The sequence below is a fragment of the Gracilinanus agilis genome, chromosome 5, assembly GCF_016433145.1.
Source record: "Gracilinanus agilis isolate LMUSP501 chromosome 5, AgileGrace, whole genome shotgun sequence".
Classification (NCBI taxonomy): Eukaryota; Metazoa; Chordata; class Mammalia; order Didelphimorphia; family Didelphidae; genus Gracilinanus; species Gracilinanus agilis.
The window spans coordinates 65645944-65663925 of NC_058134.1; the positions used below are offsets into that span (position 1 = coordinate 65645944).

The 17982-nt window shown below is 39.1% G+C and overlaps 1 protein-coding gene across 1 annotated transcript in view; it reads left to right on the forward strand.

Annotated features, from left to right (window-relative positions):
* The window catches only part of KIAA1217 (KIAA1217 ortholog), a 415980-nt gene that overhangs the window by 352733 nt on the left and 45265 nt on the right, over positions 1-17982 (forward strand). The window contains exon 9 of the mRNA XM_044678100.1: positions 15610-15779. Coding sequence (XP_044534035.1) covers positions 15610-15779 — 170 coding nt within the window. The remainder of the gene's footprint in view (positions 1-15609; positions 15780-17982) is intronic.

A 17982-nucleotide genomic window follows, 5' to 3' on the forward strand; every position in this document is an offset into this window, starting at 1 on the left:
TCTCTCTCTCTCTCTCTCTCTCTCTCTCTCTCTCTCTCTCTCTCTCTCTCTCACACACACACACACACACACACACACACACACACACACACATATCAAGTTCAAAACCCCAGTCTCATCCTACCACATCATTTTCCAGATGGGTAAATTGAGACCTACTGAGTGGAAGTGACTTATCTAAGGTTGCATGTCCAGTGAGGTAACCAACAGGTAGTAGATCCTGAGTCTCTTAACCAGGGAAGCATTACTAAGGTCTTAGTATGAATATACGAAATTCCTTCCTCAAGACAGCACCTGTCATGAACATGCTGCAGTGTCTAAAAGGAAGATGTAGAATTGAAGGAGGAAAAAGAGCACTCAACTAAACCTGAGTTTGGATTTTCACTCCATTGCTTGCTAGCTGTGCAACCTTGAATAAATCACAATTCTCTCTGAGCCTCAGTTTCCTCATCTACAAAATAGCATAATGTAACACATTTTATTGTAGTTCATTTATATAAGTATGGCTCGTTTTAGAAAATTAAATCTGGATATGAGCCAATTAATCAATTGAGGCAAACTAAAACAGAAGCTGCTTAGAAACAAAGAAGATAGAGTATCAATATGTTCCTGAAAATTAAAAAAAGAAAGCTCAGGTGGTCATGTTTTTCCTCTTCTGGAAAATTGCTTGATCTCTTGGGGAAAAGAGTCACATCTTGCAGATCTAAGGATAATGCTCACTGGACTATTGACTCCACAAGCTTCATGTGAGGCAAATGTTCCTTAAGCTATAGATAAATGGGAGATTGTATCATTCCTTTTTCTAAATTTCCCAAAAATCATCCCTGTTAGTTCATCTCTTTGATAGTGCTCACATGGTCTGCTCCACAGGGCTAGACAGTCATGTCACAAGGCTGGGTTTTCAAAAATAATTTATTCCCTTCTCAGAGATGAATCCTCTTTCCTCCTGCCCAAATACCTCAATGTTTCACAAGTGAGGTTAATGGAGACATGGAGAGAATGTCTAGGGGGAGAAAGGCAAAATAAATGGATAGCATTCATTAGGATTAATATGTGACTTCAGAGGGGGGGGAAAGGGCAGAGGAGTTTAATAGCAGTTAATTACATTCAGTAAGAGTTTCATCCTGCCAAATGCTTTGGGAGAATTCACTTAGCCTCTTTAGCCAACGCAATCACCAGAAAAATGAGTTCTTTCTCCCATCAGGTTAGAATTAACCTGCAGAGTTACAGTTAGGGGACAGGTTGAGAAATTTGCCACAGAGGTTCATCAGATGAAAATATATCACATCAGAATGAAACTTTGGTATTTGTGAAGCTAAATTTACCAGCTCAATTCCCCGGCCCTTTACTTCATTCATTTCACTCATATTTATTTAATGCCCTCTACACAGGCTTCCAAAAAACTCCTACTCTGATGCCATTATCATGTGGAGAGAGAAGATCCTGGCTTCTTGAAGACTATGCCAATGGATCGCAAATTCTGGCTAGTCTTCTGTAAATACAAAAAGGCTTTGGAACCTCCCACCATGAAAATTCTTTCCATCAGGAGAGATGGCAATAGGACCATAAATTTATCAGTAAGTCCTAGACAGTTGTCATAGAGGTTAAGTGACTTATTCACGGTCACATAGATTATGTCAAAGGCAAAATTTGCACCCAGATCTCCTCCAAGACCATCATGATATCACCAATATTTTGTAGCCTCTAAGGGCTTTGAGTATGAGACTAGCTATATTGACTCTTTCTCTTTTGAGAATCAACTTAGCTAAACGCAGAGCTTATCTATTAGGTAGTGAATGCTATTTGGTTATAGTAGCTCATTAAAACTTTTCATAAAGCATGGAGGAGCTCCAGTCTGCATTTTTAGAAGGAGTACATACAGATGAAGTCATGGATCCTTAATAAGACTTCTGTCCTCAAGGAGGATACAGTCTGACTAAGGAGATAAGACAAATAAGTATGATAGAGCATAGACATCAAATGCCCAAGAGAAATCATCGTGAAGGGCAGGAGAGTTCATGGGACGGAGAAATTACTTCTAGCTGGAAGGATCTGGGAACCATTTAGTCCCTAGTCAAGAAGTTTTTGCTCTGGTAAAGCCACTAAAATCTCATCCCCACCACATAATGAAAGAGTACCTAAGATTTTTTCTTAAAGGTTGATGAACTTGCCTTAAGAGCTATTTCCATTTTAGTTTAAGGGTTTTCAGTAAAGAAATAGTTGAAAACTGTTCCCAATTATGAAAGCATAATCCCAAGAGTATCTGTCCACAGAAGTTTCAGTTGCCATGGAGATTATGCAATGCCCTAGGACAGAAACAACTAGACAGGAGTTACCAACCCCATTTTATAGATGGGTAAATTGAACCATAATGAGGCTAAGTCATTCATCATGCCAGGATCAGGAGAAAAGAATGGAAGCTCTTGAATCCGATGGGAATATTTTAGCCACTACAGAAATACTTAAGATTCATTACATGTTTTTATAATAACATCAAAGCACATGAAAGTCATCAGATGCTACCACACCCTTGGGAGTTTAAGAAAGAATACTACCCCAGGTTTTTTGGGTCACGATTAGAGATTCCTGAATTGGAAGAGGCAGAATTAGCAATTAAAAAAGAAGCCTTTATTAATCCATAGTCACATTTTCCAGGGAACCAAGATAAGTATTGGGGACACAAATTTTTTTTCAATTGGATTAATCTCTGCCTTCAAGAAGCCTATGTTCTGTTGATGGGCAATACAATAGCTACACATATAGATATATGCAAAAGTCAATATAAGGTAATATTTCATGGGAAAGAGCACCAACAGCTGTATGGATGGAGAAAGGTAGCAGTTGAACTAATTTGAGTTATTTTAGGAAACAAAGAGACACGGAGAGAAATGAGAAGAGAGGCCTTTCCAGGCATGAAAAACAATATAAAAGTACCAAAAGGGAGATGGAATTTCATATGTGAAGACCAACAAGGAGGGTTTTTGCTTGTTTGGTTAGATGAGAGGAGACTTGGGCATGTTTCTAGGCAGTAAGGAAGATGCCAGTAAATAGGGATGGTTTGAAGATTAGAGAAAAAGACATGTAGAAGGTTAGCCATGAGTAGAGTCATCTCTTCATCAAAGACTAAAGTTAATGAGGAGAGAAGGATGGGGAATTTAAAAACCTAAGCAGCCAAGAAAAAGAGGGCAATATCTTTTAAAGGATAAGGGAGAAAACCATTAGAGACAGTGGTTAGTAAAAGAAGTCCCCTCCTATAATCAAGATTAGATTTTTCAAAGTGGGGGACAGCTGGATGCCTCAGTGAATGGAGAGCCAGAACTAGAGATGGGAGGTCCTGGGTTCAAATTTGGCTAAAGACACTTCCTAGCTGTGTGACCCTGTGCAAGTCACTTATCCTCCATTGCCTAGACCTTACCACTCTTCTGCCTTAAAACCAATACACAGTATTGATTCTAAGATGAAAGTTAAAGTTTAAAAAAAAATTACCATTTGAAACACAAGAGATTATACCTAATGGATTACCCAAATACTATGATGACTTGAATGAGTCATATGATCTATATTTGGATATATGTGTACGTGTCTACAAATGTATTTTCCTACCAGATTTGACATTCTAATGATATTTTGCTTAGGCTATTCCTAAAAAGGATTTGCATATTCTCAGATATACACCAATGGCTACTTAGACCCAAGAGCTGACAGAGAAGCAAGGGAATTCAAGTTGAATTTTTTTTAAATAGTGATAGTTTCAGGATTTAGGTATTGAAAAGACCAATATAATGAAGTAGAAAGAGTACTTCTAGTCTGCCACCCTGAATTGAAATTCCAACTCTGGGGGGTTCCTATCGGAGTGACTTATCCTCTGAGCCTTAATTTCTTCATCTATAAAATATGGGTTTTGGACTAGATGGCTTTAAAGGTCCCTTCTTGTTTTCAAGCTGTGATCCTACCACCTAGAGGTCAACTAGTCCAACCTTATTGATGAAAAAATTGAGAAACAGAGCTGAGATTTGAACCCAAGAACAAGACTCTTCCCAGGGTATCTTCTTCCATTTTAACACATGTGAGAGTTGATTGTATTCTTGATATGTGACTTGTTATTAGTGATACTTTGTATGTTTTTTATGAGTCTTCAAGATGTTACATATCTCAAAATCCAAGACCATTGATGAAAAGTTTGGGAAACTTTGTCTCCAGCTGGCCGGAGTCACAACAACTTAAAAAAAAGGGATGGATCGTAGAATGTTGGAATGGGAAGGGACCTTAGATGTCTTTTACACCAAGGTTTTTACCCCTTTGTGTGTTATGAGCTCCTTTAGCAGCCACGGCACCCCTTCTAGGAATAATGTTTTTTGTTGTTGTTTTTTTTTATTTTAATTTTGAATATTTTCATGTTCTTTCCCTCTCCCCAAAGCCCCCCAAACCCCCCTTAGCCAACGCACAATTCCACTGGGTTTTACATGTATCATTGATCAAGACCTAATTCCATATTACTGATAGTTGGACTAGAATTATTGTTTAGTGTCTACATCCTCAATATTATCCCCATCAGCCCATGTGTTCAAGCAGTTGTTTCTCTTCTGTTTCTCTTCCCACAGTTCTTCCTCTGAATGTGGCTAGTTTTCTTTCTCATAAGTCCCTCAGCCTTGCTCTGGATCATTGCATTGCTGCTAGTACAAAAGTCCATTATGTTCAATTTTACCACAGTGTGTCAGTCTCTGTGTATAAGGTTCTCCTGGTTCTGCTCCTTTCACTCGGCATCAGTTCCTGGAGGTCTTTCCAGTTCACGTGGAATTCCTCCAGTTCTTTATAGGAATAATCTTTTAAAAGACCAATCCAGGCTCCAGACTCAGAACCCTTGGTTTTAATCCACTCCCATTACTTACAAATAAGAAAATAGAAGTTTTGAGAGGTGACGCAGCTTTCTCAATTCCAGAGAAAGTATTTGTCAGAAGGATCTTATCTCTGGGTACCATCATCTAGAGCACACCATATCATGGTTGCATCCTGTACTTTTGCAACTTCTTTAGATTTCTCCTATATCTCTTTCCATAATATGGCCTAAGGTCATTGCTAAGCTGTGATGGTGCTCTGAGAATATTCATGTACAGTTGATGGCTTGCCGGGGGGCCAGACTGGTGCAGGCTGGCACTCACAGATGTGGCATGGTTTAAAAGCACCAGGGGAAGCCCTGTGAAGATTAGACTAGATGGCTTCTGAGGTTCCTTCTATCTTTGCAGATCTATGATTCTGTCATCTGTAATTTCCCCTTTAAAAAAAAAAAAAAGCAAACTCTTACCTTATTTACCTTATGTCTTAGTATCAATTCTTAGAGAGAAGAGCAATAAGAGCTAGACAATCGAGGTGAAAGGACTTGTCCAGGATCTCACAGCCTAGGAAGTAACTGAGACCACATTTGAACCCAGGTTGCCCCAACTCGTGGCACTCTACCCACTGTGCTTCCTATCTGCCCCCTAATTTGTCATTAATAAATCCTGCTTTATATCAAAATAGGTCTTCTAACTCAACCTTTCTGAATAAATCTAAAAATAAACTAAGTAAAATATGATGCTATCAGAGACAGCATGGCGAGTCATAGTGAGGGCTGGCCTTGCTATTAGGAAGGCTGGAGTCCAGGTCCTACCTCTGACCCATATTGGCTGTGTGACCCTGGGCAAGCTCACTTCCCCGTGCCCTCATGCATCTCGCAAAGGGGCCAAGAAGGCTCTGACTTTATCTGCATCATTAAAGGAGGTTCCTAGGAGGAGCTCCTACATAAATGAAATCCCACATCTGGTCCCACACACAGCACCCCTAGTTATATCTCAAAAGTATGTGCCTGTATACATATCTGTATTTCATGTGTGTCTTTGATGTTTGGTAATTTCAGTCATATCTGACTCTTCATGACCCCATTTGGGGTTTTCTTGGCAAAAACACTGGACTGTTTTGCCATTTCCTTCTCCAGCTCATTTTTACATATGAGAAAACTGAGGCAAACAGAGTGAAGTGACTTGCCCAGGTTCACACAGCTTAGAAGTGGCCAAGGCCAAATTTGAACTCAAAAAGATGTCTTCCTTCCTCCAAGCCCAGCACTCTATCCACTATGTTTCCTAGCTGCCCCATGGATATCTAGATATAAATATATATTAATTTTATTTTAAATTGAACTGGGTTTCCAGTTGAAAATGAAGAAGCCACATAAATTGGGGGAAGTAAGTTTCACTTGGAAACCTGGGCTAAATACTAGCAATAGAACATGGACAAATCACTTAATTCTTTGAGCCTTAAGTTTTCTTATATTAAAAATGTGAATAATATGCATTTGGGCTACTTTATTCACTGAATTACTGAGCAGAAAGCACTTTGTTAATCCTTTAAATGCCAACAAAACGCAAATTATTTTTCCCATCATGATTTTCCAGAACTCAGACAAGGGGAGATGGTTTGTGTCCCTCCATGGAGGCTGTCGCTTGCTCCATTATCATTTTAAGTCCCCTTTATAGCTTTCACATTTTTGTAAAGTCAAAAGTGAATGCCCTTGTTACTGCTACAGATGACAGTGACTCTGATTTCCTTGATTTTCTTATTTAGTCAAACTCAAATGGGAAGCTACTGGCACAGTGGTTAGAGAGCTGGGAAGACTTAGACACTTACCGAACTATGCGACTGCCATTTGCCTCAGTTTCCTCAATTGCAAAATGGAGATAATAATAGTACTTACTTCCCAAAGTTCTTGTGAGAATCAGATGACATATTTGTAAAATTCTTAGTATAGTGCCTAGAACATGGTAGGTGCCTAATAAAAAGTGCTCATTACTTCCCTCAGGCAGTTTTTTCTCTTCATGGTTTTCCCACTACTTAGAAAAAAAATGATTTAATTTGCAAAGAAAATTCTGAATGAAAGCAAAAACATTCGTTAAGGACATACTATGGCCAAACTTAGGCAACACAAACACAGAAACCAAGATAGCCTTGCCCTCCAGAATATAATGGTAATAGTTATAAATTTTCTTTTATAGAGAAATTGCAAGGAACATTTATTATTATTCAGGGGCTCTGTTTGCTAGTGTGTCAATAAGGAGTCTACCAGAAATTATTTCCCATGGATATACCTGCTGGTTACTACTAGGGTTCCTCTCGGGGCTTACTCTCCATCTTCCCCTACTCCTTACCCCCTCAGCTTACTGATCCAAGCTCTCTAGCAGTTGAAGGTATGGAAACAAGATAAAGGGTTTAAAGGTGAGGTAGAAGCATTAAGAGGTGATGGATGGAGTACTTGGATACAACATGTCCCCTCCAACCAAAGGGCAGAGCATAGAATGCCTGGAAAAGAACCCATAGGTCTTAAGGCAAATGCATGCAACAGGTTGGCCATTCTTGATCCTGATTAGTACCAATATGGTGGCTCAATGGGAAAGCTGCCACTGGCTGCCTTTAGTTCAGTGAATTCTTAAGCTGAAGTCTTTGTAATTGGTATATCACAATATATAGTTACACACATACTCACATGCATATACGTATATGCACACACACACACACACACACACACACACACACACACACACACACACACACATATATATATATATAAACCCTGGGCTAATCACTTAACTTTATTTGCCTCACTTTCCTTATCTGTAAAATGATCTAGAAAAGAAAATAGCAAAACTACTCCAGTATCTTTGCCAAGAAAACCCTCTATGTGGCCACCAGGAGTTGGATGGGACTGGAACTGATTCAACAACAACAACAATATTGAATAACTATAATTTCATAAAATTGGTTTCCTTTGTGATCCTCCCATGTATTTTATTTTATGCATTTAAAAATATTCTAAAAAGAAGTCCATAGGCTTTTACCAGGCTGCTGAGGAGGTCCCTGCTACAAAAAAAGGATAAGAACCCAGGGCTATTGAGAATAGTGAAATAAAGAGGATTCTAATGCAAAACTACCGCCTTTTTGTGTTTGTCCAAATGTAAGTGAAACTTCTTCTTCCCTGTTATGCCAATTAGGAAATCCCAGCTGGTAGCAGGGGCTAGATAGAAGTAGACCTGGCTCTGTTTTCCCTGCCTTGAATAACATTGCACTCATTTTCTGGGTCTGAGTAATCTGGCCCTTTGTGCATAACCAGGCACATCAATTATTTTTATTTCCCATTTAGATGAAATGGAATTAAACACTTCAATTCAAGATGAAGGCAAAAGTCAAAGTGCATATTTTATTCTATTCTTTTGGACATAATTCCTTCAGGCTCTATGTATCCCTGAAAAAGCAATAGTCATACATTAGCTAAAAAGACTGCCCTATGTTTTTCTGGCCCCAGAGCATTTATTTAGTACCTCAGAGGTTGACCTTTCCAGTTAAAGGTTAAAGAGGGCATCATGCTCTCCCACTGCACATCTTTTGGCAGTTATTGTCAGAGATGGGGTGCTGGGCTGGGTGATCCACAGCTCTGTTTCAGCTCTTATTCTATGTAATATGTGTCTTATGGAAGGGTTAGGGGAGAAGGAAATCCATATAAACAAAGTACAAACGCTCTTGCATCCTCGTCATTTTTTCAAGTAATTTCTGAGTTTTAAGAGTGGTAGGTTTGATAGCTTCAACATGTACGCTATGGCAGGTGATCTAGGAATCAGCTGGTAGCCAACTCCGGTAATACCCAAAGGGACTGTTGACCAATATTCTGTTTCTTTTCATCCAGTGGTACTTGGGGAATCTGAAAGAGATCAGCTACCCTTTCAAGGAATTTTGACACTTTGGAGTCCTTGGGTCCCATCCCTCCAAGATTAGGCTTTGGAATCATTGCCTCTCTTCACAAATATTTAACACCTCTTTCCTGTCATTATGCTACTAAACTTTGTTTTAATGCTGGAAGGCCCCTGAGGAATCATCTACTCCACTCCATCTCATTTTACCAATGATGAAAATGAGAACCAAAGAGATTAAGTGATTTGCCCAAGGGAACACAGGCAAAAAGTATCTTCTCAACTCCAAATCCAATGCATTTCTACTTCCCCTTTCCTTTGCCCATTCTAAACTGTCAGAAAGTTAGTGAACTTCTCTACACTGTTGTCTTCTTAAGATATTTGAAGTTCATCTGGAATATCAATTGACTCTTAATTTCTTAAATTCTGTAACTTGATAAATTCCACCATGGATTGCCTGAAGGAAAACAATGAAGCCACAGTGGTTGCCTTCCTTTCTCCTTCTCCTTTTTCATTTTTCCTAGTTTCTCCTCTGTGCTTCCAGGTGCCCAAGGGGTTCTGTGTTTCTCTGCTTCTACCAAAACATATGCTGAAGTAAAGACTCCAAAATCAGCATGATTTTAAGCCAGTATATTGTCTTTCCCGATCTCCTGCTCGAGATAGCCAACCAACCCTGCCTTCCATTAAGAAAGACTTGTTTTGTTTCTCATTGAGAAAAAATTAGTTTTAATGTTCAGCTTTAAACTTGAGTTTCTTAAAGCTGCCATGATGAATCCTCCTCTGGAATGCTTAGATCACTTCTAATTGCTGTCATCTTTCTAGAGTTTACCTCAATATTTCTTCATGATATTATCTCAACCTATCCCCTGAAACTCTTCTGAACTCTTCCCCCAGATTTTATGGGCTCCCTTGATCTTTACTCACTCACTACCCTTTTCCCCTTTTATGTTTGTATCTATAATGATTGAACATCTTTGGGTTTTTTCTTCAGTATTTCATAGGATTATGGGATATAGAGCCATAGATTTTGGGATAGAGAAAGTGCTTCCAGCCCAATTATCTGAATTTACAAATGAGGAAACTAAGGACAAGAGAGAGAAATTGAGGCATATAAGATTGTACATATGGAAATAGCAGAGCTTGGATTTGATGCCATACCCCGTAGGAAACATACTCCAAATGCAGAATTATTTCTTCTTTTACAATGCCGTCTCATTTGTCTGATTTACTCAATTTGTTAGAGAATAAGGCCAGCCATCCTCCAACTATTAAGATTCATCTAAATGCTTATAATCCCCATTTAATGGAATTTATATATTCTAAGCAATTTTACTGTGAAGTGAATTTTAGCTCTAAAAGACTTTTCTCAGGAATTGTCTTAAAATTAGAAGTATTTTTGATGGAGAAATAACAGTCCCGGATATAATAAATTTATATTTAAGAATGTAGAACATGTATTGAAACCAAACACAAGAAAATCATGTTCTGAATAAGACAAAAACATTTAAAATATTAATAATAACCCTCTGGTGCGGTTAAATTTCTCTGATGTAAAAAATATTGGAAGTGAAAATACATATGCTACCAGGACTTGGCAGTTGAATTTTCTACCTTACATATGAGTCCTCCAACTAGTCAGATTCTGCTAAATGCTTATATTCCTCATTTAATGGAATTTATATATTCTAGGAAATTATGCTATAAATTTTAGTTCCAAAAGACTTTCTTCAGGAATTATCATAAAATTAGAAGTATTTTTGATAGAGGAATGATGGTCTAGGTCAGTGGTTCCCAAACTTTTTTGGCCTGCCACCCCATTTCGAGAAAAAATATTACTTGGCGCCCCTTGTCACATACTATCACCACCCCCTTACAATTATTCACCAACCCCAAATGCACCTGTGGCCATCACCACTCCCCAGAATCGCTGCAGCACCCACCAGGGGGCAGTGGCACCCACTATGGGAATCACTAGTCTAGGTTCTAACAAAATTACATTTAAGAACACAACATGTACTAGAATCAAACATTTATAAGAAAATAATGTTCTGATTAAGGCAAGGGATACTCAAAATATTATAATAATCCTCTGCTATTTTCAGATTTTTATGATGCAAAGATATTAAAGGTGAACATTCATATAGTACCAGTACTTGACAGTTGAATTATCTGCCCTGTATGAGTGCCCCCCTAGTAATCAAGTTTTTTCCATTACGTTTCTCACCAGCTTCAAATTGATTAAACAATTAATTTATGTCCTGAGTAATTGTTTTAATTTTTCATATATTTTCTCATCATTTGAATTTATTGCCTCCTTTCCAATACCTTTATCTAGTAACGGCAGCACGGGTTCATTGTTAAATCTCCAGGTTGAGCATGATAGTAGTTGCATGAAGTTAAAGGACCAAAATGTCCAATAATCACTTAACAATGAAAGCTTGCCCCTCAACCATTCCATTTTCTAGAATATGTAAATAGGGTATACTGTTGTTCTGTTCCCAAACTGATGGTTTATTTATAACTGTTTTCTAAATTAAGGTTCTTGACCAATCAAATCACTCTGTTAAGCCTGGCAAGTTGATGAGTATTATTAGACATTAATTAGTTGCTTGACTTTGCTGAAGCATATTCTAGGGGTATTTAAACACTATTCCCAGCAGGAAAATGGGCTTAGTTCATGAGTGTAAGACGTTCATGGGGATATAGATTAAGAACAGAAAGGAACCTATTTCTGTAAACTGAAGAATTAATTTATTCTAGGTCAGGGGAAAGTTTGGTTTTTTAAAATTAAGATAAAAGAACAATTTTTTTTTCAGTGATGCGCTATGGCTACAAAACAGGGAATACCAGAGCCATCCAAAAATTAAGTTAAGGATCACCCAAAGGGTGATGGAGAAATGGATGACTTAGGTCAAAGTGATTCACCAACCAAGAACTAGACAAAAGAAGTCATATAAAAGATGTCATCAGAAGAATAAACCATCAGTAAAAGAAAGCAGACTAGTCGTGTGGCAGGAATGAGGAGTAAGATCATCAGAGTCTTTTTGCTCCATAGGTATCCATTCAGTGTAGAGATCCAAAGAGAAGAGGCCCCCAGCACATTGGATTTGCCCCTTTCCTAGAAGGTTTATGAGGGAGCATGTTCAAAAGTTGTCCTAGATGAGAAGACATGAATGGGTGGCAATATGCATCAAAGCAGGTAGTACCCATATTGATGAAATCAAAGATCCTTTTTAAGTTTCAAAAAGAAGACCCAAGAATGTTTGAAAGCAGAAAGGAAAGATGCCATAAATTGAGAAAAAGAGAGGAAGAGAGAGGTGAAATAAATGGAGCTAAGGGTAAGAGGTTAGAAGATGCCTTAGCAGTGGTCACGTTTTTAGAACTCCTATGGTACCTGGGGCTCAGGGAGGTCAAGTAACTTGCTGATGTCACAAAATAATACTTATTCAGCTGTCACAGAAGCAGCTGTGAGTTGTACCATTTTGTCACACAGTGAGAGGACAAAGGATCAAGGACATGGGTAGGACCCTTTGCCTCCCAAAAAAGAAGGCTACTTCACTTTGATGGAGGTCAAGCAGAGAAAGTCAAAAAAAGGGGAAGCCATGGAAAGAACTTGAGAATGGAGTAAGACCAAAACAGAAATGAACTCCAGGCAGCCTTGATCTCAGTAAAGTAAGAAACTGGTTCCTCTGCTGAAACTTCAGGAATCAGGGCTGGAATTGGAGAATTGAAGAGAGCAAAAAGGAGGAATGTGATAGGGAAAACCAATAAAGAATGGAGAAACATGTTGTCAAATAGTTTTGAGACCAGGAATCATGAATTTATGGAATGTTTCTTCAGTCTAATCACCAAACAAGATGCAACATGGTATCATTTCCTTTCCTTTTAAGCCAGAATATTAATTTTGTGGAGTGGTATTTTGGCAGTCTATTGAACAAAAAACAAATGCTGAGTGATTTGGGAGACCAAGACAATGAAATGAAATGGAAAATTATGTCTTTCAAAGTCCCAAAAACCAGTTAATGGAAAGTTTCACAGAATAGGGACTGTCCAGTGAGACAAACAGGTAGGAAGTTTATCCCACAACCAAAAATACCTTCACTATTCCATCAAGTGACACAATAAAAATAGTGCTTGGGAATCTTACTTTCTGCTTTTAAGACACAGAGGGAAAGCCAAATTTAAGATTACATTTGGATTCACTGAACAATAACGTGTCTGACCAGAAAATGAGGAAATGTCTAGGGATCAGAGGGCAAAAAGGAAGAGCAGTGAGTGGAAGCTGAAGAAAGATAGGTTGTGGGGTAGGGATAGCAGGTGTCACAGTAGGTAGAGCACAGGGCCTGGAAAACTCAACATCCTAAATTCAAATCTGCCCTCAGACACTTTATTAGCTGTGTGACCCTGGACAAATCAGTTTCTTTGCTCAGTTTGCCTAGTTTTCTCATCTGTCAAATGAGCTGGAAAAGGAAATAGCAAACCACTCTAGCATTCTTGCCAAGAAGACCCCAAATGGGATCATGAAGAGTAGGACACAATTGAAGATCAGGTTGGAGGGTGGGAGTTTGGGGTACAAAAAGGCAGATTTGGGTTTGATGTAAGGAAAATTAAAGATGATCATTGACCAGAGCATCTCACCAACCCCAGGCTATTCTGCCTCTTTTGGGACAGTTCCTCCCCTTCCAAGGGATATTATTCTAGGGAAGGGGAAAACTCTGGCCTGCTTTGGTGGATTAAGCCTATGGATAGGGAACTAGGTGTCCTGTGTCCACTTAGTTTTATTTTCTGGTTCCAGGGCAAGTGCCCAAAAAGTGACTGACTATGAGGACAAAGCTATGAGGAAACTCCCTCATTCATAGATTTAGCCAATTGGAGAAATTGCCTTTTTAAGTTTACTGGGCTATACAAGATGGGGAGGAAACTGACAGAGAAGCTATAAAATGCTGTTTGTTCCCTAGGCTCTGTCTGGGAAGGAGAAGGGTGTGTGAGATTAACTGATACAGGGCTATTACTGCCAGGGAAGCTTTAGCCTATTTAAAGACTTCAACTCTGCCCTTTACCGGAAAGGAAGCAGAAAAGCCCATTGAGAAGTGTGGGTGTGGGGATGATTAATCTGACTCAGAGACTGCTCTGCTAGTCCTTACTTTAGGATTATATTGTTTTCAAGGGAGGATAGAGGGTGGAGAGAAGAGAACAGAACATTTCCTATTGCCTGTAGAAGGAGTTATGTGTCCCCCTCCAGAAAAAGATCTAATAAATAGAAATAAGCAAGCATAGTTTTATATATATACATAGATCTGTTTGTCGGATTATGCCTTTTCTAGAATGGAGATGAGCAAGAGGGAGGGAGTTAACTTGGGAATTTTAATGTAACAAAGAAATAAATATAAAAAAGTTTTAAAAAGAATTATTCCTCAACACCACACCTATGCAAACATTGGCACCTCTTCTCCACCTCTACTTCCAACATAAATTCACTTTCTCAAAAATCTTTGAGCATCTTTTAAAATCAGTATTAAGGATTACTTTGGCTAATCTCTGACCTTCCTCAAGTGTGCTTACAAAATGCAGAACTTTTGATGTAGAACTCTAGATTTGTTGTCCAGTTTGAATCCTGTCCCAGCTATTTCTTAGCAGTGTGACCCAAAAGTGTTGGATTTAAAGATCTCTATGGAGCCTTTCAGCTCAGAAGCCATGATTCTGTCTATAAGGGCTATTCATATACTCAGTGCCTAGCAGTACTTGGAACCCAGGAGACTGATGATTGCTTCAATCATTGATTATAGAGGGCAAAACAATAGGTGTGAGACAACTTGAGAAGATCACTTATTTTGGTTGCCCTATTTAATGTAGAGAATTCAAGATGGCACCTTCTTTTCCAACAAGGACCGATCTGAACCAAGGTCACACCTCTTCTACTGGTGTTAGCAGCCCAAAGGCATTCTGAAAGTGTTTCTTAAATCTTTTTTTTAGTTCTACCTGCATGTCTCACTAAACTCCAGCTAAAGCTAAGACTTTTTAGTATGAGGCATATAGGCAATACAGAGAATTGTTATATATGTGGTTTGTTAGGTATTTTAGACTTTGAAAAGGAAAAAAACCTTTATTTTTATTTTATGTAGTGGATAGAGCCAGTTTTGAAGGTACATATATCTAGGTTTAGGTCCCACCATTGATACCTAGTTTCACCTTGGGCTTAATTTCTTAGTGTTTCAGGCAAGCCACTAGACCAGTGATGGTGAACCTTTTAGAGATGGAGTGCCCCAACTGCAATCCTCATGCTACATGTGAGCCCCATGTCTTATTCCAGACAGGGGAGGGAAGAAGCACTCCCCTTGGGCTTCTGGACAGAGGGGTGGGTCATGAGAGAAATATCCTCAGGTACAGTGGAGATGGGGAAGGGAGCAGCCCCCTCCAGCACATGTGCCACAGGTTTGCCAAAATGGCTCTAGACTAAACTACCAAGAAGGTGTTGACCCAACCGGGTAGATGGTAGGTAGTTCCTTAACTGAGAGTTATCTTTTCTGACAAAATTACAGGTTCAATTCCTGCCCCTTAATTTCGAAGAGAAATATTTGCAGAATTTCTTATATCCCCTACATTGGAAGTGGTATCATAGATTTAGAACTAAAAGTTCTCTATTCCAATTCCTTTATTTTATATTTGATGAAACTGAGACTCGAGGTCACACAACTAGCAAATGGCAGACTCAGGATCTTAACCCAAAGCCTGTTTTCAAATGATTGATTGAATAAATGATAAAACATTTATTCAGCCCTTATTGTGCATCAGTGCCATTTTCACTGCTTCCCTCATCTCATTGTGCCAGGATTGGGAACAATGCAATTGGATTTTTGTTCTCTGATGGACTAAAGAAACCCTGGTGCTCTTCTTGCAGGAACCCCTCACATTTCTGGTGGGAAGACTTCTGTGGCCCCTCAGGAGTCCAGTGCACTCTTCAGTCAGCCACCACCTGCCGGCTCCACTGCAATCCAGATGAGCCTGTACGACATGAGGCGAAATGTGTCTGAACTTCGGCTCCAGCTCCGTCAGATGAGGGAACTCCAGGTACAATTTTTAGTTGGCCAATGCACCGTGCCAGCTAGTTATTGAAGCCTCTCTCATTCCTACCCCCATCGTTTCTCCTTCACCCCTATCTACTCTGGTTTTTTCCTCCTTCATCTTTCTCAAATGAGAAAGATAAAAAATACAAACTCTATAGGCTTAGCTGATGGAGAGAATCTGATAATTTTAAGTTTTACTGTATTGTAGGAGATGGGGAGGAAAATCTCACTAACCAGCCTTAGAATGGGACTTGTTCAGAACTGGGAAGTGTAGAGACATAGCTCTAAGCAATAGGATGTGTAAGGTTAACTGATCTGGCTGTTCCCAAATACGAGGGAAGTTTTAGACAGTGCTAAGCCTCGAGGAAAATCAAATAGCCCATCAAGAAGCTTCTGACCGGTGATCCTCTCTGTAGGTTTCTCCCAGCTGTTCAGATTGCTTTTTAGAGATCAGTGTAAGCTCCTGTAAGAAAGGGTGAATATGAAAAATACAGAGAAACATGGGATTTCTGACTGATGCCAAATGGTGTGAGCAAGTATCCCCAAATGGCGCAAGCCTTTTGGATGTGCAGATGCCAGTGGAAGAAACAATATCAGGAACAAAGATTATTGCAAATAGTCCCAACAGGTGGTGGAAAGGTTTGAACTAGGGAAAGTTCCAGTGGGAATAGAGAAGATGAAAGCATATTCCTTTTGCTGTTCTACCGATAAATGATCTCTGAGCAATAAGGGCTTATTCCACCTCTCTTGTCTAGCCATTCTCATACATTTAGTTGTTCAGCATCATATACTTTTAGGGCTTTCCTAGTTTAAATAAATATTCCTCATTTTAAATGTAGAGAGATTATACATCTCAAATTTCTCTACGGAAAATTTAAAACCATAATATTGCAAATCAATCAAAATTAAAAAGTCATTCATTTTAAGTCAATGTGTGCTTGATGTTTGGTTTGGCATTATTTGTCATAAGACATGTCTGCTCCTTCACTTGTAACAGCAGGAAAATGACTCGATTGCAAAGGTCTCTCTGAATCTGATCCTATGAATAATAGTGCTATAAGGAATCCGAGATCATTCTTTGTTGATGAGCCATTCTGACTAATGAAGTCTCTAACTTTAAGATAGTGTATAAGTAGAAAGAGCCGGGCTCTGGATTCAGAGAAACTGGGTTCAGATCTTACCTCCTTACTACCTTTGACCAAGTTACTTAATCCCTAAAGCCTCAGTTTCCCCACTTGTAAAATGAAAGAGTAACTCTGAGGTCCCTTCTGCCTCAAAGTCTGAGAATCTTATTTTTCTGATTTCATTAACTTGAAAGGTTCATCAGCACATCAGTTTAAGCTTTCCTTCTGGAATGAGCCGGTTGTATCAGTCCTACATTTTTCTTATGAAGTTTAACTGTAGATGAGGGGAAGCATTTCCCTTTGTCCTCTAAGTCTGATGAGAGGCAACAGGGGAGGTGGGTTAGACAGAAAGAGAGAAATCTGGCCCTTCGTTTCCTAAGATCCTTCTGTGGATTGTCGTGGGTTCTATCCAAATGATACAAAGCAGCCTTTCAGGGTGAGGGAGGTTATTTAATTCTGGCATTGTGCTTATTTTTAAAATAAGAAGTTGTCTTGAAGAAACAAGTTGTGAATAATGTCAGCCTGGGAGATTATGGTCTCTTCCAGAAAAGAAGAGGCTAATTAGGCCATGGGGACTTGGAGACTTGGGCACTTAACCATCGTGTTTTCCCTTCTCCTACCCTCAGTCAGTCAACAAAGAACTGATTAAACTTCAACCATATGCTAGGTGCTGGGCAGATAAAGACAAAAATGAAACATTTCTTGTCTACCAAGAGCTTAACTCCTATTCATGGTGAAGAAAAATGCATGTCCATATTTAGAGCTGCTCAGTGGTGCAGTGGATAGAATGCCTGGACTGGAGTCACAGAGACCCATCTTTCTGAGTTCAGATCTGACCTCAGATGCTTCCTAACCATGTGGAGAGTCACTTGACCCCCATTGCCTATCCTTACCACTCTTCTGCCATGGAACCAATACACAGTATTAACTCCAAGATGGAAGTTAAGGGTTTAAAAAAAAAAGAAAGATAGATGGACAGATGGATGAATAGATAGACAGAGAAAGAAAGAAAAGAAAGAAAGAGAAAGAAAGAAAGGAAGGAAGGAAGGAAGGAAGGAAGGAAGGAAGGAAGGAAGGAAGGAA